This window comes from Astyanax mexicanus, unplaced genomic scaffold, assembly GCF_023375975.1.
Source record: "Astyanax mexicanus isolate ESR-SI-001 unplaced genomic scaffold, AstMex3_surface scaffold_31, whole genome shotgun sequence".
NCBI lineage: Eukaryota > Metazoa > Chordata > Actinopteri > Characiformes > Acestrorhamphidae > Astyanax > Astyanax mexicanus.
In genome coordinates, this window is record NW_026040041.1 from 7,112,673 (window position 1) to 7,140,488 (window position 27,816).

Sequence of the window (27,816 nt, forward strand, 5' to 3'; positions counted from 1 at the left end):
TATTGTGTAGAACAAAAATGAGCAAAAACTGGTTTAAAGTGAAGTACTGGGCATTTATTGTAGCCTGCTTGGTAATAATTCAAAAATAAAACGAGTACCTGTGCTGAAACAACATAAATGGGTGCAAGAGAGATCTTAACGAGCAGCACCTAGGTGACTACACACCCACAATACAATTCCCAGAATACAGTACATTTCTCAGCATTACGCTTTTCATGGAGGGGAGCTGCTTTCGGCACAACCCCCTCTCTGGCGCTCGGGAGGGATGTAGGTAACGTTTTTTTATACAGTGTATTTATTATTCAGTTATATTTCTCTTACGACTTAGCGTAGCTTACAACACTATCTTGGGTATTTCCATTTTTGGTGCCTATATGTAAAAAAAGTTAAAGCCAAGAAGACAGTGTGTGCATGTTCCCGAGAGGGGGTGCTTTTCCTTGTGGGGTGGGGTGTTTTTTCTGAGATATTTTCAATGAGTTATTGCTCAGAGTTATTGTGAATTAGTTATTGTTCAAAGTTATTGTGAATGAGTTATTGCTCAGAATTATTGTGAATTAGTTATTGTGAATGAGTTGAATAAAGTTATGTGACTTTTGATTCACTCAATGCACTGATTTTATGTGGTAAACGGAGCTTTGTTGTGTATCACATTGTAGTTGTTTTTTTTTTTTAGATTTGTACCATTTTAGTGGCTGTTAAATTGTTGGTTTTGTTCATTTTTTTGTTTTGTTTTTATATTTCTTTATTTTGTAAAAAGAAGACAAATACACAGTAAATTCACCAGTGTTAAATCAACACTGTACGTGTTAAATTTTACACTATTAGGGCCCTACAGTACACACTGCTCAAGGTGCGTCACCATGCTCGTTGCTACCTTACACCACAACGACAGTCTATTTTTACGCTAAGCTCCTGCTCTGTTAAAATAGTGTCAGAGATCAGTAATAAATCTACACTGATGGGCGTGGTGGTCTGGAAGTGAGGTGTGTTAAGGTAAACATCTGGTGTGTTTCTATCTTGGCGGCTGAAAACACAGGTGCTCCACTGACTGATGATTGAATGTTGTCAAGGTTAATTTCAAAAACCAGTCCTATAGGTGTGCCCGGCATGTGAACACCCCCGCTCATTAAACACACACGGATGAGTTATTTGTGTTTCTTTTGGTAATATTGCTTTATTGTTTTCTCCTGTTGTGCAGAGTTTTTCATTTTTATCTTTAGAAATATTTTTGTCATTTTTGTTAGTATTCTGAGTTTAGTTTTGGTTAGTTAATTTCCATTTTATGTCTAATTAAATTGTGTTATTATTTTTGTCAGTCTTTTAAAGAGAAGGCCTTATTTGCCTCACAGAGTAATACTTATCTGACTTTTATTTCACTTAATGAATTATAATTAGTTGCACCTTATGTATGGAAATAGACTGAAAATAGACTGTACACTGTGCGCCTTACAATACAGTGCGCCTAATAGTGCAAAAAATACGGTATATGATTAATTGTTAACAGATCATTTTTAGTGATTATTTCAGTAATTATTAAAGCAAGACATGATCATTCATTTAGCTGAATCTCACACACTGCAGGTAAAACTAACACTGAACTTAAATTCAGATAAACAGACATGCATGTACTTCTGATAAACATTCTCTACTGACATGGTTCTTATAGCCTATAGGAATATAAAGGATAGGTTCCATCACCTTTCTAGTAGAGATCAGTTCATGTTCAGTGTAGAACAGCAGAGAAAATGCAGTAATGCAGGAATATTTACTAATTAAATAATTGTATCATACTTCAAAACTACACTTCTGAGCCCTGAGAAAAATGATACCAATATATAAATCATATTAAATCTAATCAGTGTGTTTATTTCTCATTATGAGGGTGAAATGAGAATAATATTATTTATTATTTTAAAGTGGAAAGTTGTGACTATATTTATGCGCACATGGTCAGGGCTAATTTTATTAGTTTAGTTTTTTAATTATCCTGTTGAAACATTCAAAAGCAATGTCAGTTTTCATTAGTTTCAGTATTTTTTCTATTTATTACTTTTTTAGTTTAAAGCTATTTCATCATTGTGACGATATGAATAGTAACTGTTGTATTTTATCTTATTTTAACTGAAGTGCACCAATTATTTTTTCAAGAGTGTACATACTTAAGTTTATCTCTCCTTCACTGTAACTAAGAAAACTTTTCTTACAAAACATCTTACAGTTTCGTTGTTAATAGAGTGGTTATCCCATGGCTACATCTCCAAAAACTTTTAGTTTTGCAACATTTAAATATATATTTCTCATTATTTAATTGGATGAGGATGATCAATAAATATGATAAACATTACAGCTAAAAAATGTCCAAACTTTAGAAAGTATAAGGTAAACCATTTTTCCCAACAAAAACACCTGGTTAATTTAATTTCTCAAGAGATTATGTGTGTGTGTGTGTGTGTGTAAAGGTGAAATGCTCTGCTTGTTGTATTTTGATGATCTTACTCCAGTTTCTCCAGTTTACAGTGTGGATTCTTCAGTCCAGCAGAGAGCAGCTTCACTCCTGAATCCTGCAGGTTATTATGACTCAGGTTCAGTTCTCTGAGAGTTGAGGAGTTTGAGCTGAGAGCTGAGGCCAGATCTGCACAGCTTTCATCTGATAGATTACACCCAGCCAACCTGAGAGAGAAATGATAATCCATTAGAAACACTGATTTATAAACACACACACCCCTTAGGAAGGAGGTGTATTAGTATATTTTTGAGAAGATTATATATCACTCAATGTATTCCATGATAGAAATACAAGTCTGTTCATTTAACAAACGTCTAGGAAATAAACCCTTAGGGTGAATATATTCATCACCATCACATCATTCTTCTTCTTCTTCTTCTTCTTCTTCTTCTTATTATTATTATTATTTGATTATTGGATTTAATTATTGGATTAAAATAAAAATATGCATAAATATACCAATAAAGTCCTCCCTAACAAACACACACAACACACACAGCTGCCTCTATCATTATTATTTATTATTTTATTAATTAAAAAAAACTTTAATATGAGTTAACTGTGATTAACTTAATTTAGTGAAATGAATTTCACTACTAGCCACAACCATGCCTGTTTAGTGTCAGTCAGTTAAACAGAACCTGTCTGACAACATGAAGCAGATGAAATATCTCAAAAAGCAGCACATCATGCCCCAAGCTGAAAAAATTCAAAAACAGATAAGAAAACAAAGTCTTTGATCATCTATCAGTCTGGAAAAGGTTACAAAGTCATTTAAAAGGCATTGGGACTCCAGAGAACCACAGTGTCCCAAAATCCCTCCAATGTGGCTGAATTAAAACAATTCTGTAAAGAAGAGCCAAAACTCCTCCACAGAAATGTGAAAGACTAATTGACAGTTATCACAAACTCTTGATTTCAGTTGTTGCCGCCAAGGGTGACACAACCACATTATTACGTTTAGGGCCAGGTTAGTTTGAATAGTAGTTTTTCCTGAATAAATGAAATTACGGTAGTTTCTCTCCATATTTGTTGCTTCTTTTTATTATTGTTTATCTTTCCAATATAATTTCGACAAGGCAACTTAGTGAAGTTGTGCCCTCTCAAATCATGCTAGTAGAGAGAGTTTTGGTTTGTTTTTCACCATAAAAGTGCTACTTTCACTCTTCTGGTCCACTGCTGCACAGCAAGGCTGCTTTGTTTACACCTGGGATCAGCTGGATCACGCTGAAGCCGGCCGGCATGATGACCAGGACAACTAACTTCCCAGAAGATCTTTGGAGACGGAAACACAGGAGATGCAGAGGAGAAACATAACAGCACACAGGGAAATCGAGGTAGAGACCCTGGACACATTTGCATCAAGGAACGTGTGTGTTGTCTGAACACTGAGCTGCTGACTGTTGGATTCTTATTATTGGACGCCATATTATTTACAGAGGGAGTTTTCCCATGTACTTCTTGTGGCTGTTTATGTTCCTTCCTCTGCCAACCTAACATCGGCAGGTGATGTTATTTATACAATAACATCATTTATACATAACATAATTTATACATATATACACGTCTTCAAACTCATCACCCGAGTGCTGTTAATGCCGTATCAGGTGACTCTAACCACGTCACAATAGTTAAAGCACTACCACACTCACTTAGTATGTGGACTGTCCTACCAGAGAGGAAAGAACATTGGACTTGCTGGATGATAATGGATCAGCTCTGACCAATGGTCCAACCACTTCTGGACCCCCTTTAATTCCCCTTTCAGCCCTTACTGGGAGTTGAGGATGCCATCATCAACCTGAGTTTATGCTCACCTAGACAGACCAGTCAGCACTGTCATGGTTTTCAACTTCTTTTTTTTTATTTTATTTCTAATTTTTCCCATTTTTCTCCCCAATTTACACGGCCAATTACCCAACCCACTCATTAGGACTCCCCCTATCACTAGCAATGCCACAACACACCAGGAGGGTGAAGACTAGCACATGCTTCCTCCGATACTGTAACGGGACGGTCAGGGATCGGACCCAAGCGCAGAGAGGAAAACCCGTGAAAACAAGGTTTTATTTATTTATATTTAATTATTTATATATGTATATTTATTTATTTGTATATTATATATTAGGCTGTATTACTTTTACGTGTTTTTGCAAGTGATTTTGCAACTGCCCAGACCTGGGTTCGAACCAGCAATCTCTGGGTTACTAGTCCAACACTCTATCACTGCACCACCAGGAGAGTGCAGGTGAGGGCTGGAATTACGCCCTTAAAAGCAATACAAGAAAAAGGCGGGAAAACAAACAAAGGAGACACCATGCGGTGTGGCTCAAACTAAAAAACTCTTCCCAAAAACCAAATAAACTTAAATTCACTTTTCTTTCTTTTCAGGTAGGTGGTGAACAATTCCACTCTACCAATTTTATTGCCAGCCCTTTGTCTAAGGCTTAGAAGGCTGTTTGTTTTGCCTTGGCTGGTCTTGACTTGATTGGGCTTTACTTGGCTGGACTTGGCTTGACTGAACTTGACTGGACTGGACTGGACTGGACTGGACTGGACTGGACTTGACTGGACTTTGCTTTGCCTTTGTCTTTGTCTTTGCAGTAGTCTTTGCCTTTGTCTTTGCCTTTGCCTTGGGTGTGGTCTTTGTCTTTGTCTTTGCCGTTGCCGTTGTCAGAAGAATACCATACCGGTCAGCACGCAAAAAGGTGTGACAAAGGCAAGCAGGAAGTTCAGCCTTATATAGAGGAACCAGCAGGTGTGGATGGTTGGACCTGATTACCTCCTGGAACTCTGGGATTTGGAGTCTCCCTGGGGAACAGTGCCACGCCGCTGCCGCCCTCTGCTCTGCTCTTCTTTTTGAGCTGCTGCTGATGCAGCATTGCCGAGCAGCCAGCGCGCTTGGAGGAAAGCACAGCGACTCGGCTCCAGAACATCAGCTCACAGACGCCCTGTGCTGCAGACATCACCCTAGAAGTGATGTGGGGAGAGAGCGCCATCTACCCACCCAGAGGGAGCAGGGCCAATTTTGCTCCCTCTGACGGCAAAGCTGCATGAGCTGGGGTTTGAACCTGCGACCTCCTGCTCATAGTGGCAGCGCCTTGGACCACTCGGCGCCCATGGTTTTCAACTTCTTCACTGCATTTAACAGCATTCGACCTGTTGTATGCTGTTAAATGCAAAGGAAGTAGACGCCTCCCTCGTATCCTAGATTGTAGACTATCTGTACAGACCCCAGAAGTTTTCTGAAGACCCTGCAATTGTTGGATGTATCAGTAGGGGTGAGGAGGATGAGTACAGGGCGACGGTGAATGACTGTCACATGGTGCGAGCTGAACAATCTGCAGATCAATGTGACAAAGACTAAGGAACTGATGGTGAATCTGAGGAGGAACAAGGCACTGATAATCAGTCTGGACACTGCGGAGGATTACAGATATCTGGGAGTGTACAATGAAAACAAACTGGACTGGGCTAAGAACACTGATCACCTTTATTGGAAGGGCCAAAGTCCCCTCTGTTTTTTGAGGTGCATGAGATCCTTCAATATCTGCCGGATAAATTACATTTCATTGTTCAGTGTGAGAAGATACCCTGAAAAATACATACTAACTTTGAATTAGACCAGGTTGGGTGATTGAGTGAGTGATTGGATTATGGAACAAATTATTTTTTTGTGTGTACACCTTTTAGAAGTATTTTTTTTATAATAGGTTTTAGCATAAATATGGATTATTCGTTTAAATTTCAGAATATGTACAATATATATGTATAATGTATAATGGCATAATAGTGAATTATTTATATATACTTGGCAGAACTGAAACAATGTTTGTGTTTTGATTGAGGCATTTCAGAGGTGAAATCACCAAAGACGGTCTTTGAATTTGTTTGTTTAGTTTTGTTTTGTAAAGCTCTTTGGAAAATACTCATAGAACTGGCTTGTTCTTCTCTCACGTTCTGAACTAGTTGATTTGTTATTTATTAAATTGTTTAGTTTTTCAACAAATCATCAATAAAACAGAGACTAATGAATATTACAAAATATAAAACAGCACAGATTATACACTGAATAATGAAATTACTCACTTAACCTTTCTGGATGCTTTCACCACTGGCAGCAGCCTCAGAAGACATTCTTCTGATCTCTGAAATTTGCTCAGGTCAAACTCATCCAGCTCCTCTTCTGAATTCAGCATCACAAACGCCACAGCTGACCACTGAGCAGAAGAGAGGGTAACTCCACTGAGATCACTGGAACGTCCTCTGTTCAAGTATTTCTGGACTTCCTGCACTAGAGAATGATCATTCAGTTCATTCAGACAGTGGAACAGACTGATAGTTTTCTCTGGAGAGGGATTCTCCCTGATCTTCTGCTTGATGTACTCCACTACTTCCTCTTTGCTGTGAGAGATGTTCTCTGTCTGTATCAGAAGACCTCGTAAGAGAGTCTGATTGGACTCCAGTGAGAGACCCAGAAGGAATCGGAGGAAAAGGTCCAGGTGTCCGTTCTCACTCTGTAAGGCCTTGTCCACGGCTCTCTTCAGGAAGTCAGACATTGTTCCTTTTTTGGAGAAACCAAATAATCCACTGTGTTTCTGTTGCAGCATATTTCTGTTGTTGGAGATGAAGGACAGAAACGCATATAAAGCAGCCAGAAACTCCTGAACACTCAGATGCACAAAGCTGAAAACCTTCCCCAGGTGAAGTCCAAACTCCTGTCTGAAGATCTGGGTGCACACTCCTGAGTACACTGACACTTCTCTGACATCAATGCTGCACTCTCTCAGATCTTCCTCATAGAAGACCAGGTTTCCTTTCTCCAGCTGTTGGAAAGCCAGTTTTCCCAGAGTCAGAATAATCTCTCTAGTCTGGTCAAGATCAACATCACTTTTTCTTTGGTACTTCTGGCTGCGGTGTTTGATCTGAAAGATAAGGAAGTGTGTGAACATTTGAGTCAGAGTCTTGGGGATCTCTCCTCCCTCTGCTTCACCCAACATCCTCTCTAGAACAGTGGCTGAGATCCAGCAGAAGACTGGGATGTGGCACATGATGTAGAGGCTTCTGGAGGACTTCATGTGTGTAATGATTCTTTCAGCAAGGCTCTGATCTCTGATCCTTTTCCTGAAGTATTCCTCTTTCTGAGGGTCACTGAACCCTCGTACCTCTGTTACCTGATCAATACAGTCAGGAGGGATCTGATTGGCTGCTGCTGGTCGAGTAGTTATCCATAGGAGAGCAGAGGGAAGCAGGTTCCCCTGGATGAGGTTAGTCAGCAGCACATCCACTGAGGCTGACTGTGTTACATCAGATACTCTCTTATTGTTCTGGAAATCTAGAGGAAGCCGACATTCATCCAGACCATAAAAGATGAACATGACTTTGTAACGATGATAATCTCTCTTTTTTAAGTACTTTGTGTCTTTGAAAAACTGATGAAGAAGATCCACCAGACTGAGCTTTTCAGTTTTCATCAGATTCAGCTCTCTAAAAGGAAGTGGAAATATGAAGGGAACATCCTGATTGGCCTTTCCTTCAGTCCAGTCCAGAATGAACTTCTGCACAGAGACAGTTTTTCCAATTCCAGCAACTCCTTTAGTCAGCACAGTTCTGATGGACTGGTCTTTAAAGAGGTCGTTACATTTGATGGGTGTCTCCTGTGTTGCTGGTCTCCTGGATGCTGCTTCAATCTGTCTGACCTCATGTTCATTATTGACCTCTCCACTCCCTCCTTCTGTGATGTACAGCTCTGTGTAGATCTCATTCAGAAGGGTTGAGGTTCCAGGATTTGGGATTCCTTGATTAATGTTCTGATATTTTTCCCTCATTTTGGATTTGAGCTTTTGCTGACACACCGGGGCCAATTCTGAGAACAGAGGAAGACAATAAGGAACATGAAATCAGCTGTGATCATGCATTAAATACCCCAGTAAAAAGTAACTGAAATAATAAATGCAGTGTGAATAAATAATAAATAATGAATTAATATTAATGATTATAGTACAGTGTTTTTGTAGCAGTTGTCGAGTTAAAATCAGTATGTGTTTGTTTTAAAGACTACAGCTGATGCTGTGATACATTATCTTATGATTCATTGTTTTTATTTATATTAAAATGCAGGACTTCTCTAAGGAAAGAGATTAGCACTCAGGTTGGTATCCGTGGTCAGGACCCAGAACTCTTACTGCTCTCTAGTGTGTTGGCGAGGTCTTTCTCCTTCATCTTCCTCAGGATGTGCAGTGTGATCTTCAGCACCCCCTCGCTCTGATCATCCATCAGAGCATGCTGGGTAAACTGGACTCAGGAGCTTCTTGAATGTGTTCAGCTCGTTCTTCACTAGAGAGATAAACTTCTGCTGCAGCTCCTGATTAAGAACAAAAAGGAGAGGAGCACTAAAGCACTAAAGTACAGAGAGAGATGATCTAAATACAGAACAATCTGAACAACATCAGAGAGACACTGATCTGAGTCTGATCATCAGAATGTGAATATGAATACATTTTTCATTATTAGCAAATTATGAAAAGTTTGAAATGGCATTAATCTGAGAAATAAGGCAAGGCAGGTTTATTCGTATAGCACCTTTCACACACAGAGGCAATTTAAAGTGCTTTACAGAAAGATTTAAAAAACTCAATGTGGAACAAGTTTAAAAGAAAGTTATAAGAAATTATAATTAACAGACAAAAAAGTAGGGCTGCAGCTATCGATTACTTTAGTAATCGAGTACTCTACTGAAAAATCGATTCGATTAATCGAGTACTCGGATAAAACATTTTTAATTGCTTAAAGAGTAATTAAAAATTCACAAGGGAAAACAAGACATTTCACTTAATAATGAATTACCAATTGAAGTTAAATTTTTAAATCCACAACATACATTTCCAAACTACAAACACAAATATAAATAAATATAGGAATAATAATCATTAATAATTAGTTCTTTAATACAGGAAGTTAAATTATTTTCAACAAGGATTTCTTATAAGGTATAAGGTACATTAATGTTAATCTCACTGATAAGTTAATATATTATATTAACCTTCTCTTGGCTCCACCTCTAACCTGTCCTCGGCTGAGACGGTTCAGCATTAAACCTGCTGTTGTGGGAGGCAAGAGCGAACACACGCTGTCCAGCCTAAAATGCTCTGTTATTATTGCCCTTTTTCCTTGTAAGTTGTCGCTCTTTTCCCTGGCTGCTTCAAAATACCCTCTTCTCAACTAAAACCTCCGCTGCCTCCTGCTTCTTCCTGTGCGCGGGTGACGTAACGCTAAGCACGTTGTCACATTAAAAGTGCAAATTACCGCACGCTGAGTTTTTTAAATTAAATGAACTATTGCTCGAGGCAAAGAATATTACTCGATCAATTTTTTTAATCGCGTAAATTGAATTACTCGAGTAATCGTTTCACCCCTACAAAAAAGTAATGCAAACTACATGTCAGGTTTGCAGCAGCAGGACGGACGTGAGGCAGACGTAAACGCAGGTAATATTTGTTTGCAAGTAAACAAACAAACAAAAACTAAACTCAAAACAAGATACATTAAGAGACAGGACTACTGGAATTGACATAGACTAAATTACAAAACAGAAAACACCGTAACAGCATGGGTGGAGACAAGGGGAGAGCATGTGCTCTGAGCACATGGCTTTGGAAACAAACAAAGGAGGGGAAAAACATGGAGGCTGATGAGGGACAGGGCAAGGACGTGACAATACAAAATATGACACCTAAAACAGAATTAAAACAAATAACAGTGGATTATATAAAATATATTTAAGACATAATACCGAACAATGTTAAAATAAAGTTATAGGACAATATAATAATAAGCATAAACAAGTAATGAAAACTGAGAACAAAAAACAATACAATAACTGGAAGAAGTCAGGAAGATTTCAGTCATGTCTATGGTTTAGGACTTACCTTGAATATATGGTCCAGTTTTTCCCTGCTGAAGTGAATTTTCTTCTCTCTGTGGACAAATAGAAAATCCACACTGTGATCTACAAGAATAAAAATAAACTGATCTAGGAGCAAAGAGTGCAAGAAGATTTAGAGAAGAATTTCTTTAGAGAAATTTAGAGAAAATCTGCATTAAACTGATAGATTTCCAAATGTTTCTTAAAGCGGAATAGTTTTCCAGAGTGATTGATCAAAATATGTTTTACGTTTATTCTAATTTATTAAAAAGTAATTACTATTGTATTAATGTATTGTAATAGAACAGATTCTTCCCAACCCTGGATGTACAGCAGGGAAAGTAAATTATTTGATCCCCTGCGGATTTTGCAAGTAGGTTTATTTTTACAGAGAGTGACAGAATGTCAACAATAATCTGAAAAAAAAAAACATAAAATAAAGGATATTTAATTTGCATTTAAATAGGTTAAATAAGTAATTGATCCTCAAGCAAAACATTACTTATGTGACTAATACTAATATCAAGCAAAACGTGACTAATATCTACATCTTTGTTGCCCTCCATGTTTTATCAAGGGAATGAAATATTTGGGGTAAAATCCAGTATTGAGTCAAGTTCATGCTCAAGAGCTCAATTTTATTTTTATCTGACCACAATACACTCTCCCAAGCCTTCTCCCAATCATGGATACTCTGTCTCTATCTATTAAAATAAACCTAAACATCCAAGTGGATAGGGTATTTTTCATTTGTGTTTTTAGCCGTTCCATTCATTCCCATTCATTTTGATGACTATGACGTTTGAAGCTTTGAACACGTCAATGAACCACCAGAAATGGGCGAGACTGGTTCAAAGGTTTGGCGCTATCTCATGTCTCACTGCCTGCCTAATAAAACAGTGAAGCTCTTGATGGCCCGTTTGTGTTGAACAGTATCATTATTGACCTCGCAAACAAAATGGAATGTTACAGCACTTCTACCTCAACCAAGCCTTCCATTGCTTAGGAACATTTTGTGAAAATAGCAAGAAATAGGTTAAGCACTAAATATATTAAAAATTCTTATGTTAATTAACACTAACTGTATAATGTGTTATTCTAATGAAATGATTGATATTTTAAAGGAGAGGTGTCAGCTCTGTTCCCAGGAGTTGGAATTTATCTCAATGCTGAGACATCTTCGTGCAAAGCACGAGAGCACCTCAGCACTGCATTCCTCCAGTGACATTCTTGGGACTTCATTGTATTTTCATATTTAATAGTTGTTATTTTCATTAAAATTAAAATTTTCATTTATTTTAACATAAATGTAATGTAAAAATGTGCACCGGTTTAATAAACGTATCTGAATCATTAAATAAACATGTCACCCTTATGATTTTTTTTGTGAAAAAAAACAAACAAATTGCCTAATATACATCTGCATGAGACTCATACATTTAAATCTACAGCCAAAGGTTTTACTTTGTCTTTTGTATTGAACATTATATATCCAAATCTATGTGTAAAGTTCAAAGCATTCACGCTGTGTTCACATTTCATCACACACACTCGTTCAAATGCCAGGGTCAAACACTGGATAAAGTTTTTTCTCTGTGAGCTTGTTTAGCGAATTTAGAACATTGTGCTGTGGAGAAATCAGTGCAAACGAACAGAATTAAGAGCAACCAGTGTGTGTGTGTGTGTGTGTGTGTGTGTGAGTGTGTGTGTGTGTGTGAGTGTGTGTGAGTGCGTGTGTGTGTGTGTGTGTGTGTGTGTGTGTGGCCATAGAATAAGCCAGAAGTGTGAAGTCTCGCAGAAGACTCTCTTTGACTGGTCAGAGCCTGACGACAGCGGTTAAATTCGGCCTATCGCCGCTCCTGACTCCATTTCTCCGCCTCTGATTGGCCGAGAGGCCTGAGTGACGACACAGTCGCTAGGTAAGGTTCTGAGGATTCAGGAAGTTTTGGACCGGTAGCGATCGGACATACGGTTCCGTTTATACGAATTAATTAGTGAAGGCATTAATAAGATGATCCGCCGCTTTTTGGGAGCACTCTTTACGCTTTCCTGAGGATTTCTACAGACTGGAGAGGAGTATCAGGTCGAGTTTGGTATCGGATTGAAGCTCTCACTCTGCTGAATGGGGTGAGTGCCGTTGTTTGGGTCTGAGCCGCGAGGGCGGGGTGAGGGGCTCCTCAGAGCGCTGCTCCAGTGTTTCCTATGAGATGAATCTGAAGTTTAAAAAACTTACTCTTTTGCCTGTAACTCAGTAACGGTACACTTTAGAGATGAAAGGCGTATATCCCCGTAATCCTGAGAGCCTGCCCGTTCGTTTGATGTATATTTTAGCCCCCTTTGGTAAACTATGTCGTTATGAAAAATATGAATATTCATATCATAACTATATTTTTTTCTTAAAATCTTGTCTGCAAGGTATATTAACACTGGAATAGTTAATATTTGAGAATATGTAAAGATAAAATGACCTAGATGACTGAAAAGCTGAGATTCTAAGCTTTTAAATGGTATATAGCTTGTCTATATTGACCCTACAGTTACTCAGATAAACACAAGCAAATATGATTTTAATAATTCATGCGGATTTCTGGCCCGCCGGCGGGCCAGGGCGTGTTAAGAGGTTAATAAAGGATTATCTTATTTTATGTACCGAGACCCAGAGCTTCCTCCTCCACTGCTGAACCCAGGAGGATCCCTCATGGACACGTCACTCTTCATAGACACACAGGGCCCTATCGTACACCCCGCGCAAGGCGTGAAGCTTGGCGCGTTGCCATCGGACACCCCGTCAAAAGTCGTTTTTTACGCCTTGCGCACGCGTCCTTAAAACAGCAATGGACTTCTGGAATATATTAATGCTGATGGGCGTGGTGGTCTGGAAATGAGGTGTGTTCAGGTATATTTCTGGCTTGTTTCTATCTTGGCGGTGGCAATTGATCCCATGGGCCCTAATTTAAAGATCTATAGCGCACTAGTTAATTGCGCTTTGCATTTAGGGGCGTGTCCTGTGTCTTTGCTTTTGTAAGGGCGTGAAAAATACTCCAGCTCCAACGCCCAGCTCCAACGGCGCAAAGGGCAATACCCTTAATTATTCATGGGTGTGTTTGTGAAACAAACCAATCAGTGTGTCTGTATCCATCACCTTTAAGAGGCAGCTGCGCTCTGTCTTCTGTTCATTCCTATTTTAAGAGCGCATAAACTGACTGCTAGACGCTGTTCAAATAAGGGAAGCAGCTGAAATAAGGGAAGTGAAATGTTATTTTATTCTTTATTCTGTTTATTGTTTATATTTTTTTAAATTAGAAATAAAAACTGACATTTACTATAGACAATTAAAATATATACGTAAAAAAGAAAAAATAGGACATTTTTAAAATATCATAAAAATTGATACATAAAAAATAAAGAATGTATATCTTATAAAGAAAAAAATAATAGTAGTGAATATAAAGTAAAATGATAAGAATGATAAAAAATTATAAAATTTATATGAGTAAACGAAGAACATGGGAATCATGGGAAAAATATATAAATGTTTAATGTTTTTTTTAATATAATTTAATCAATAAAAGAATTTAAATAATTAAAATGAATTAAAAAATAAATAATATAAAATATAAACGTATTAAAAAAATAATTTAAAACAATCACAGGCTTTCTGATAGTGCGCAAAATAATAAAAGTTTCAGTTTCAGTTAGTTTCAGTTTCAAATCATTGAAACAGCTCACCAAAATCTCAACCTCTCCTTTATATTTGACAATATTTGATTAACTTACAGGTCCTTACTCATCTTAATTTCTTTAACTAAACTGAGTTTTGCAGCTTCCCGCTGAATTCAGCTCCGCACTGCGAAAGAGAGAGAGAGAGAGAGAGAGAGAGGCGCAGCGCATTTTGCCTGATTTCTTATGACTAATTATCCATAAATATAGTGAGTTTATACCATGAATTTCACTACACTTGATAAGACCTTATTTATTAAAATACTTTTTTTTAAGAAAACAGAGGTAATCCCGCGCCGCGCGCGCTGCTAAATTCGCTACGCACACCGAACCAGATTTTCGTTTATACAAATATATTTAATATTTGTATAAATTTGCCCTGGTGATAAGAAACGAAAGCTAACATATAGCTTTATATTTCTGTGTATTTTAAAAGTTTTAAGTTTTATATAATTGACGGACAGCCCCAGAGGCCAAGGTGACAATGTGCTTTATTTTTCAGATATATAAATAACTATAATAATAAAAGTGAATTTTAGTTAAATAATGGCGAAGTGAAATAAAAAAAAATATGTTTAGTCGATTTGTCCATTATGTTTATTTTTTTATTTCTAAAACTCCAGCATTTGAGTGAGAATAAGCATCTGTTAAAATTCTCAAACAGCAGAATGCCTGTCTGCTGAAATTAAGTTACAGTTATTAAGTCTGCGTACTGAACATAAATATAAGTCCTTATAACTGTCATGCAGATTTTTAAGTATATTTTATTTTTAGAGTTAATTGCTAAAGCCTCTGGGTAAGTTTTTTTTTTACTGTGGTAAGGAAGTGATGGTATGGTTTTTTTTGGAGCTCAGGGCGCAGGGTGATCGTGATTCAGTTTTTGATGCGCAACTGACCATTGAATTTCAATGTCCTTTCACAGGATCAATGCCGCAACGCGTTTTTCCGCCGCCAAGATAGAAACATGCCAGACATTTACCTGAACACACGTCATTTCCAGACCACCACGCCCATCAGCCTTGATATATTCCAGAAGTTCATTGCTATTTTAATGACGCGTGCGCAAGGCGTAAACGTAGACTGTTGACCGGGTGTACGATGGCAACGCGCCAGGCTACACGTCTTGCGCGGGGTGTACGATAGGGCCCCATCACTTCCTTACCACAGTAAAAAAAAAACCTTACCCAAAGCCTTAAAAATCTGCACAGTAACTATAAATTATTATTAGTTATATTTATTTCTGTCAGTTAAAAGGATTTATATTTTTGTTCGGTACACAGACTTAACTGTAGCTTAAAACAGCAGATATATGTATTCTGCTGTTTAAGAATTTCAACAGATGCTTATTCTCACTCAAATGCTGGAGTTTTTGAAATGGAAAATTAAAATAGAAAAGCACTTTGACTGAACATAAATTTGTTTTATTTCACTTTGCTATTATGTAACTGAAATTCACTTTTAAATCTGAAAACATAAAGCGCATTGTCATCCTGGCGTCTGATGCTGCCCGTCAATTATATAAAACTTAAAACATTTGAAATACACAGAAATATAAAGCTAAATGTTAGCATTCCTTTGTTTTTACCAGGGCAAATGTATTTAATTATTAAATATATTAATTTAGCTAGTTAAAATCTCGTCCAGCGCATGTCAGGCATGCAAAGCAAAGCTTGCAGCGCGCGCGGCATTGCGGGCAGAATAACCTCTGTCTTCTAAAAAAAAAACGTCGTAATAAATAAGGAAAATGCAATAAGCTCACTATTAAAGCCACATATTTACTGATAATTAAGAGAAATCAGGCAAAATTCGCCGCGACTATCTCTCTCTCTCTCTCTCTTTTATTCTCTCTTTCGCAGCGAGGAGCTGAAACAGCGCAAAACAATATACAACTCAGTTCAGTTAAATAAAAATAAGTAAGGACCTGTAAGTTAATCAAATATTGTCAAATATAAAGGATAGGTTGAGGTTTTAATGAACTGTTTCAATGATTTGAAACTGAAACTAACTGAAACTGAAACTTTTATTATTCTGCACACTCTCAGAAAGCCTGTGATTGTTTAAAATTAGTTTTGTTAATGAGTTTATATTTATGTATATATATATATATTCCCCATCATTTCCATGTTCTTAGTTTATTGGTATAAATTTGATAATCACTCATCATTCTTATCATTTTACTTTAATTTCACTGCTATTTTTATTTTATTCATACGATATAAATTATTTACTTTTATTTAAAAATGTATGATCTTTTTAAAATGTCGTATTTTGACTTTTTTAAATGTCAGTTTTTATTTCTATTATTTATATTTTTAATCCCTTTTAAACTGTAAATGAGGGTCCCCCTCCAGTGTAAATAATCGATTGCTTGATTAATATTCAGTGTTGCAAACCCAGTTTTTACATAAACAATAAACAGAATAAAGAATAAAATAACTTTACTCTTTCCTAAGCTGCTGGTGTATCTGCACAGCCTGATGGCGCAATTTCCTGTGCACTTTTAAAATAGGAACGAACAGAAGTCAGCGTGCACCTGACTCTTAAAGGTAATACACCCATGAATAATTAAGGGAATTAAAACACACACACACACACACACACTATTTTTCGCGCCCTTACCATACCAAAGACAGAGGACACGCCCCTACATTCAACTGCGCAAAGCGCAATTAACTAGTGCGCTATAGATCGTTAAAATAGGACCACAGTGTGTAAGTGTGTGTGTGAGTGTGCGAGTGTGTGTGTGTGTGTGTGTGTTATATGCATTATAAAGGTAATTTACATTAAACTCTCTGAGGCTTTAAAGTTTCTCTCACTTTGGGTCAGAAGTCACAGCTTCACTGCTGAAATTAGGAGATTCCCCCTTGGACCGGTCACTCTTCATAGACACACAGCTGGGCTCTGGAGATGCTGCTCTCTGGGTTTCAGTTCTGTTAACATTAAACACAGTAAAACTCCAGCATTTACACAGTGAAACTCCAACACAGAGCACATCTTTAATAAAGTGCAGTGATGTACCGAGACCCAGAGCTTCTTCCTCCACTGCTAAACCCAGTGGAGGAACCAGAAGAAGCTGTAGTTCCATAGGTGCTAAAGCTAACTGCTCTAGGGTGATACCCACACCTACTTTACTTTATTTACTTTCAGAGCGAGTCACAAGAGTCCAGGTTGAGTTCCACAGCATGTCTTTCATTTATTAACACCCTGAAGCACTCAAAAATAAAACTATATTTGACAAAAAAGAGAGGAAAACTGCAACTGGCCTAATACGAAGCAGAGAGAGAGTGAGAGATAGATAGATAGAGAGAGAGAGAGAGAGAGAGAGAGAGAAGTAGCCTTCTAACCTTAATCACTCCTAATCACACACTGCTGCTGCATCCGTTAAACTGATCTAAACAAAATATAGTGCACTTCACATATGTCTCTTAAAAGACCATGAACCTCAATCTTGTAACAACTGCTTAACTTTAACTGGTTCTATAACTTTTATAACTAATCTATAATATAACTATTATAGATTATAAAATTGTGGCCAAACTGACAAATCGCTTTTACAAGGTCATTATTACACTAAATCTTCAATATTTTTTTAATAATAACAATTAGGGGTGTGCCATATCATATCATACACAATGATATTGCCAACATTTTTGAAGTAAAAAGCAAAATTCACACTGTTCTCATTTCCCATTATATATCTACTAGAGACAGATTATATCTGTCCAGTATCATTTATTTTACAGTACTTTAATCCTGGATATATAGAGATATTTGAAGTGCATTATTATTAGTACCATGTGTCTGGACAGGACTCAGACACTTGTGGATACAATAAACTGGTTTTATGAAATAAGACAGAGAATTCAGTAGTCAATATAAGCAGGGTCAACACCGGTGAAGCCAGATAGGATGAGCATACCAAAAATGGAGAACAGTCCAGAGATCATACACAGAAGGGCAACAACAGAGAACAGGCCAAAAAATCGAGCAGTAGAAAACTGTCCAGGTCGTACACAAGAAATCCAATAACAAGAGGCAGACAAAAATCAGAGTAGTTATCAAAACAATCCGGAGGTAGTACACTGAGAAAAAAACACAGGCAAGGAATAGCACTCTGTAATGCTGGTGAACCAAATTCAATTATGTATTATGTAGTATATGTAGTATTATGTAGTTTATAGATATATAAATACTTATAGATATTATAAATATTATTTGTATATTATATAATTTATATTATTTAGTTTATATATGTAGTATCATGTTTGTTGTTATATGTTTTTAGTTTATATATATATATATATAAATACTTATATATTTATTTACATAAACTAAATAATATATATCTCTGTGTATGAATTAATGTATTATTTACTTTATTTATAAGAATTGTTTAGTTTATATATAGTCTGAGTAAACTTTCCGTTTATGTGCACGTTATAAGTAATCCGATCAAACATGACGCGCATGTGTGGTATCGCTTATTGTTTCGTAACCATGACAACGAGCATCAGGTGATGTCAGCCAGCGTGAGAGGACTAACAGCAACTGAATAACTAGCTATGTTTCCAGAGTTTACAGTTGGTATCTGAGATGTTCACGAATCCAAGTCGAGTCTCAGGTCTCGTCTGGTTGTAATGAGCTTTCTATCGTCGTCTGCTCTCCTGTCTGCTAAAGATACTGCACAGCTTTATCTAAAAAATCCAGGCAATTACTGATTAATCACTCCTTTATCTAGTCGTAATTAAAATCGTAATATTACGAGAATAAAGTGGTAATATTTTGAATGAAATGTAGCTGTAACTGCGTGAGCTGCAGTTTAAGAGTGAGGCACGCACAGTGTGCAGATTTTCCGTGTTCTTTCAGTAGCCACGAGAAGCCTCACGGGAAATCGCGCGATGCTGCACAGACATTTCGGCTGCCTTTAGATCGGGTTTTGCGACCAAAGAAAAAAAAACATCCTAAAACATTGTAGTATAATTATATTAGACCAGCTATTATAATTTTATACAGTGTATTTTATATAGTGTGAAACAGAAATATATAGAAATGAAACAGTTTACCAGTTGAGATCAGGCAAGCATCAGTAAACAGTTTCAAAAAGCGTTTCAAAAATATTTTTTTAATAATTTGTGTTTGTATTATTATACATCGATATATGTATTGATGTACATTTTTGTTACTTTTTATTTTAACTGATTTATTTTAATATCATAGTCACATAGTTTACTGTGTTTTTTTCCTTTTTTTCCTTATTACCTCTCTGTATGTACAGAACATTGAGCTGAATTTTAATGTATGAAAAGTGCTTTATAAATACAGTTTACTATTAATATTACTATTATTATTATATATATATTTTTTTAAAGGAACGAAAATCTCCGTGCAGTAGTGCGCGCTCTTATGGGAGGCTACTACGGGAAAATCTGAACACTATATTATGTACAGTAACTGTAACAGCATTAATAATCATCAGGTTATAAATGTAGATAACTGATGGTGATATGTAACAGCTCATGAGCGCTTGTTTCCCTCTGCTCCGCTCCTAAACTACACTTTAAGCAATAAATATACCTAAAATACTAAGAATATCTCCTCCCCTAATATTAGAACTTTAATCTCGAAGCAAACTGTTTTTTTTATTTTTAAGAGTGTCTCTAAAACGCTGTGGTACATGCGCAGATGTACTTAAACATTCCGATTGGGGAGGTAATCAGGTACAGGTGTTTACAAGGTTGTTATTCTTCTTTATATCGGATTATTTAAAGGATTATCCACCTTGTTCGATCGGATAGAACTTGTAATCGGAATGGCCTCAATCGGACTACTCTATTCCGATTGAGATGTTTACATGGACATGCTCTATTCCGATTGATAACGGATTATTAGGCTGCATGTAATAGTACCCCCACTTAGACACCGCATACCCTGCCTCCAGGCCATGGCCGCCATATTGGAGGAGGCAACCCTGCGCCCCCAGTGCATTAATTTACACTAAGAAAGGAGTTTAATACACCTATAATAATCACAACTCCATAAATTTTATCCGATTTTCACACGGTTTGGTTTGTTACAAACAGCAGATATGTAGAAATGATTCAGGATGCTGTTACACATTACAAATGTAAGCTTTCAGCAATACATGAAATACTTTACATTATGCTCTTAAACAAAGACAGACATATGGTATGGCATATTAATTAAGTGTATAAATTAATTAATTGTATATATGTGTGTACATAAATACAGAGTGTCTCTATAGCTATGCACATAAAAAGTTACATTCTCAATATATTTAGTTTATATTTTAAACATTTGTTGTTGCACATAAACATATTTCAATTAAGATTTAATTAACTGCACTTTATAAGAAAAGAATGTTCAATACTAATAAAACATTTCAAGCTTTAAGTTTGAAGTATTGTTTTTTTGATTACCCCTTCAATAAAAACACCAGCACAAAATATAACATACCACTGCTGCGGGTGCCCCGCCCCACAGGTGTTGGGTCTGTGGTGGACATGGAGCGTCCCTTATTTTTAAATTCTAAAAGGTGGCAACCCTAGTAGTGGTCATGTTGACATTCTGATTCAGATAAATACAGACAACAGTTCAGAAAAAGAGCTGATGGACAGTCAACAGATAAAACTACAATAAATATTACTTTCCTGTATCTTGACCATCTAAATTTGACATTACTAAATATTCAATGAAATGAAATAATTGTCAATAGGTGTCCATTTCCAGTTGCCCTAACTCCCTAACCCTTTAAAATAGATATAGTATGCTGTTAATAGCTTTAACCTATAATGTAATTTAAAAACTTGTAGAAACTACATTTGTATTTTTTTTGTAGAAATTCTCATAGGTAAAACTGCCTATATTATTTTTGTGTTCAATTTGTATACTGTGTCCCTTATTATTGTTATTGTAATTTTGCCTTTTACTTAGTGCCTTATCTTTGATTGTAAAGTGTTTTTGAGAATTTTGAAAAGCGCTATATAAATAAAATGTATTATTATTATTATTATTATTATTATTATTATTATTATTATTATTATTATTATTATTATTAACAAAAATAAACATTACTGTAATGTACTCTGAACTTGGTATTTAAGGGGACTAACTTCAAATGATCAAATAGTATGCAACATGGGTGTAGAAACAAGGAAGTGGTCATAATGTTACGCTTGATCAGTGTATATATATATAATAAAAGATGTAAATACAAATATTAGAATAAAAAATGTATAATCATCACCCCCCATCTGTTATCATAATAATTTTAGCTATGAAAAAAGTTACAATTATCTGTATTTGGGGCATCATATATTTCTTGCATTTTGTAGCATGAATTATTCAGTGAATGAAAGACAGTATGAACAAAAAGGAAAAAAATATTTCTTGCAGTTCATGCTATTGATGGTCTATTAGATTTATTTTTATTATCATTTATTATCATTGATGAAGATTCACTTTTAAAAGACTTTAATAGGCTTTAATAATCTCGAGTTAGGGCTGCTACGATGCAGAACAGGCAATTATTTATAATTAGATGAATTAGAATCAAAAGAAAAACAGTATGTTATATGTATGTATGTATGTTTGTAATTACTAAATATTTAAATGTCATATTTATTCAGAGGTCTGAATAAAAAAACGTAAAGTTAACATTTCATGTAGCTCATGCTACTGACAGTCTTTTTGCTCTGTTTTCATATAACGGAGTCACATTCAACAGAAGTGATGGTTTGAAGTCAGGGTAACTGGAAACATGCAGAATATACAATAATTTCCATTAATGCCATGTTCAGAGGATTATCATAAATTGTGGTTCATGCTACTGACTGTACATTAGCTCTGTTTACTTGAGCTGTTTGATAATCTGGAGGTAACTGGATTACATTATTTCTCATTAAATCTTTTCATAGGTCAGATTTACAAAGTCGAAATATTTCAAAACAACATTTATAAAAATGTTTGTAAATATAGAGTTTGGTATTCAGGACATTATCACTGTTATTTTTCTTATAATCCATGCCTTTCTGCCTGTTATTTTGATAATAATAATAATAATAATAATAATAATAATAATAATAATAATAATAATAATAATAAAAATAATAATGTTGTTGTTGTAAATATAAGGTGTGAGATTGGATCAGTCAAGTCCCACTAGGCCGCATTGCGAGTTTTTAAGGTGGACCGGAAATACAGAATAAGGTGCTGTGTAGTACCATCTGTCGACGAACACATGAACACACCATGAGAAAAATCCTATTTTACACCAAAATCACATTATTCTCTCACCTCTCAGCTTCCTGTGAGTCCTGTTCCCCAGAGACACTCATTTTGGAGCTCATTTTAGACCTTTTTCACCTAATCCTGTAAACACACACACACACACACATACACACACACTTATCAAGTTCACACACTGACTTCCTCTTTAAAGTTATGTAATGTTCTTCTCTCTGAGTCTAAAACACTTTTAGTCAGACAGTAAATTCTAGTATTAAAGCTTCAGTTTTTACCTCTGTGCTTTTTATCCAAACGCTCTTCACCTTCTTCTCTCATCTAAACAGAAGCTGCTGAAGATTTCACTTTCAACTCAAACCAGTTTGATCCGGATCCTCACCTGAGGAGGAAGTACAGGAATTTATTTTACAGGTTAAAGAAGAATGACTGATGTTTCTCTCGACCAATCAGAACACTCCCTTCACCTACCTGCCTGAACAGGTGAGACTCTACCTGAACACACAGATTTATGCAGCTGATTCTCAGTGAAAGCTGGACACGGTCTGCTGAGGTGAAAAGACTACTTGAAGTTTTGAAGCACAAACAGCAGAATATGTTCTGACTCTGGTATTCAGTAAATAATAATACATCACAGTTCTGATTAAATAACATCTTACTGAACTTTATCATCATTTTATCTGTTTTAGGAGATTCTCTCTTTTACTTTCTGGAGTCTGGAGCCTCTCAGACCATACTGAGGTCATCTAACAGGGATTGAGATTTTGTAATATTTAAACTACATAATAAACACTGAACCATAAGTGATACATATACTTATTATCAGGAGAAACTCAGCTTCAGTAATGTAATTGAAGTAAGAATTTCCTTTATTTTTCTATATTTTTACATTGAGTCAAAATTGAATTGAATGTCCAACAAAACTATATTGAGAAACTATTTCACCTTAACTTCAACTAGAAATTAGGAAAGTTTGAAGTTCTCATTTCTTCCACTTTCAGATTAGGTGTGTAAGTTCTGCTCTATGATACGACCTGCATTAAACTGTACTATGGTTTAGTTTTATCCTACATTTAATCTAACTGCAGTTCTGTTCTCCCTTCCAACATGTTGAACTATCTCCCCAAATGATTTAAGGAATTTTATCCTGTTAGAGAATCTTTTGTGTTTTTGGGCTGAAAAATGTCCTCAGACCCACAACTCCCCCCTCAGTACTGAGCTGTAGTGATTATTCACTCTGTACATGATGAGTTATGGGATATTAAACACTACAACATTAATTATTCCAGGATTATTGATCTGAGCTTGTTGTAATGCTCTTGTTTGACTGTAGAAACGTCCAGGTTGGAGTCAGAGTCTGATCCAGCTCATGCCTGCTTCTCATTGGTTGAACTCCTGCCAGTCAAAATTAAAATAGGCCAGTTTATCCATCTTTATATAGAATATATCTGTATAATGTACTGAAACACATCAGTGCATTATCTGTGATTTAATGTATCAAATTGTGAGTTAAAGGACTTTAGAACTAAAGAGTGTATAAAAAATATTATATTTAGATAGTAGCTGTGCTTGCAAAAGTATTCAACCCCCTTGAACGTTTGCACATTTTGTTACCTTACAACCACAAACTTAAACATGTTTAGTTGAGATTTTAAGTGATAAATCAACACAAACTAGCCCATAATTGTGAAGTGGAACGAAAAGGATACATGGATTTAAACATTTCGATCAAATAAAAATCTAAAAAGTGTGACATGCAAAAGTATTCAGCCCCCTATATCAGTACTTAGTAAATCTACCTTTCACTCGAATCACAGCCATGTCTTGGTAGGTTTGTAGAAACAGTTGTAAAATACTTTTTCACTCATTTTTGGATGATGGATTGATGGAACAGTGCTCATTGGGATTTTTATAACCTAACCCTGCTTTAAACTTCTTCTCAACCACTTTATCTCTGACCTGTCTGGTGAGTTCCTTGGTCTTCATGATGATGTTTGTTCACTAGTGTTCTCTAACAAACCACTGAGGCCTTCACAGAACAGCTGTATTTACTAAATTACACACAGCTGGATTAACTTTATTAACTCATTAAGTGACTTGTGTAGGCAATTGATTGCATCCGATTTTATTTAGGGGTTTCAGAGTAAAGGGGTCTGGATATTTTTTCACGTCACTTTTGCAAGTCATTATGTGCTACTTTGTGTTGGTCTATGACTTAACAATCTCAATAAAATACATTTAAGTTTGTGGTTGTGAGGTGATAAAATGTGACAAAAAAATTATACTTTTGCAATCCACTGTAATTATTATAATTATTTCATTAGGTGAATAACAACTGCACCGCAGTGTCACATTTCAACATGTTAATAATATATTCACCATAAATCATCCTGGTAGTTAAAGAGCTATTCATTAAGAAGTGTGTAATAACTGTATAAAAACTGTGTAATAACTGTGTAATAACTGTATAATAACTATACTATACTATAGAACAGCTGAACAGCCAGTGTAATAATTAGCATTATGTGTCTCAGTATTTTAATGGTAGAATCACAGATACCACATAACTATGTCTATAACTATAAACTACAATAGTAAAACTATGGCAGCATCATTAATTAAACATAGTGATCATAAGGAAGCACAGTAGTTCAGAGTAATGTTATGGTTATATATGCAATAACTACAGTTACTATATAAAATCATAGTAAAACCATAGTAATTCTTTTGTAAGAGTAACTAAGAGCTAGATTAATTTAATAGATTAATGATGAGCTTCCAGCAGCTGATCAGCCAATAGACTGCACTAGAAAATCAACACATAGAAACAACAGTAAAATAAACTAAACACTGCACTTTATTAATAGATGAAATAAACAGGCAGCATTAATGCTAAAAGTCTCTCTTTACACTGCAAACATGATCATTACAGACAGTAGCTGTGAGGGAGAGCTGGCATCCCCCCACAGGAGGGAGGCAGAGAGCCACCACTCAGCCTGAATCCAGACCTGCTGCTAGACTGGTTTCCACCACCAGAGGGAGGCAGAGAGCTTCCTCTTATCTCATCATTCATCATCTGCTCCACATGAGCTCTGGTCTATTTACAGTTTTTTACAATCACTAACATGCTTTTATCTGATCTGTATTCACACTTTCAAAACTCTAAATACGCTTAACTCAACATCTGTCTGTTGTGGACTAAACTGTTCATACAGTTCATGTAGCGATCACACAATATGTATTCAATTAGCATGTTTTATACATGCTTACATTTTATTAACAAACTAAATTATCCACTAACACAGTTCTGGATTTTTCTTATCTTATTTACAATTGCTTTAATACAGCATGCTAAAATTAAATATCTCATGTTACAAACCTTAAATACAGTATATAACTGCTGTTTTTACAACAATAGCATGTGTAAATCTATTATAACTAATACACAAATTTGAATTTACACATTATTAATAATAAATAAAAGACTATGATCAGCCAATCAGAGCTGGAACTGGATTTTATCATTAGACATTATGCTGTCAGTGACATGGACACATAAAAAAGGGTATTTTTGTTTTGGACTGAGTGTGGCCAGTGTAGCTATTGGAGCTCATAGAGAGAGAGAGAGAGAGAGAGAGAGAGAGAGAGAGAGAGAGAGAGAGAGAGAGAGAGAGAGAAGAAAATATCTCTGGATGGAGGGAAAGTAATAGTTACTCCAGGAAAAGGTGTAGTTAAACCACGACAAGGGAGAGAGGAAGAGTTGGGTCAGGATAAGGAAGAGGAACAAAGGTGCCAAAAGTATTTACATTCATTACTCTGTAGGTAGAAGTGGATGACAATCAAAGAAAAGGTCAAATACTAGGACAAGAAACATTGTACACTTCTGTTGCTTATACATGACCACAATTTAGTTATTTCCTGTTATAATTGCAATAATTAACATTATTTTTAAGCCCTAAGACAAGACCCTGTGGTACTCCATAGACAATTGTAATATAACTGTAATAGAACTGTGTTAAATTTTGCAATAGTGCACTCAAGGTTCAATTGGTTGAATAATCTACTGGTATTGAGACTTTTTAAGGTGGAACAGAAATACAGAATAAGTTCCTGTGATGTACGATCTTTCAACTAGCACATGAACACAGCATGAGAACAAACTTATTTTACACCAAAAAAATCACATTATTCTCTCACCTCTCAGCTTCCTGTGTGTGCTGCTCCCCAGAGACGCTCATTTTGGAGCTCATCTTCCTCCTTCAGATTACATCTAATCCTGTAAACACACACACACACACACACACACACACACACACACAGTTAGGACCATGTATTTCCTTCATCTTAAAGTTGTTATCTGAAATATTTCTATGTATTTCTGTTCTCTTTGTGTCTAAAACTCTTTAATATCAGATCAGACAGTAAATTCTAGTATTAAAGCTTCAGTTTTTACCTCTGTGCTTTTTATCCAAACGCTCTTCACCTTCTTTTCTCATCTAAACAGAAGCTGCTGAAGATTTCACCTTCACTTTAAACCGGTTTAAACTGGATCAGTTCCTCACTAGGAGGAAGTGCTGAAAGGCTTTTTATAGGTTGAAGAGAGAGGAGTGATGTGTTTCTTGACCAATCAGAACACAGTGTTTAACTGTGGATGAATGGAGGAATTACACTATAACTTTTTAAAATATATACAGTACTGTGCAAAAGTTTTAGGCACCAAAGCAAATTACACTAATCTATTTATCTCAATAAAATGAGTGTTTTTACCTGAAAAAAGCACCACATATGATATATGAACAGATGGAAATAAACATAAATACAGTAAAAAGTAACAAGGAATTTCTCATTTTTAACTATAAGTATGTTTTATATCCTGTGAGCCGAGCTGAAGAACAAAGTGTAGAGATTCTAGATTTCTCCTGGATGCTCCTCAGCCAGCATGTGTTTATTATGTTCAGTTCCGTCAGCAGCTCACCTGATTTACCACATTTACCAATTCACCAAACCAGGTGTTGATTAACATGATGAGAACTAGAAATAAAACTCTATTAAACTCAGATGAGGAGGAGAGATTAGGAGATGTTTTAAGGAAAACAGGGCTGTAAAAGCTGCTCTGCTCTTTGTAAAACTGCTGTTTGTATTTATTGTAATGCTGTAATGTGTTTTACTGAGCTATTAAACACTTACTGCACAGATAAGAAGCTTTTTCTTTACTGAAATTCCCACAGGTGCCTAAAACATTTGCACAATACTGTATGTTAATTTCTTAAACCTACAGTGATTGTATTATTTTCAGCACATCTTAAATTATATAAAGACAGGAGTTAAAAGAAAATAGAAACAATCCATTCCGTGCATTAAAATATTAATTAATAAACAACAAAAAACATATATACATGAATACATT

At 35.9% G+C, this 27,816-nt stretch overlaps 1 protein-coding gene across 12 annotated transcripts in view; it reads right to left on the reverse strand.

Moving 5' to 3' along the window:
• The window catches only part of LOC111188855 (NACHT, LRR and PYD domains-containing protein 12-like), an 859,751-nt gene that overhangs the window by 693,530 nt on the left and 138,405 nt on the right, over positions 1-27,816 (reverse strand). For 7 of the 12 annotated variants that reach the window (XM_049472884.1, XM_049472885.1, XM_049472883.1 and 4 more), the window contains exon 1: positions 16,967-17,081. The exons of 3 other annotated variants lie outside the window; for them this stretch is intronic. In XM_049472884.1, coding sequence (XP_049328841.1) covers positions 16,967-17,034 — 68 coding nt within the window. In that variant the 5' untranslated portion in view covers positions 17,035-17,081. Of the gene's footprint in view, positions 1-16,966; positions 17,082-22,463; positions 22,551-26,862; positions 26,933-27,816 lie in introns of those variants that run through there. 2 more of the 12 variants (XM_049472882.1, XM_049472879.1) reach the window with 2 other exon arrangements.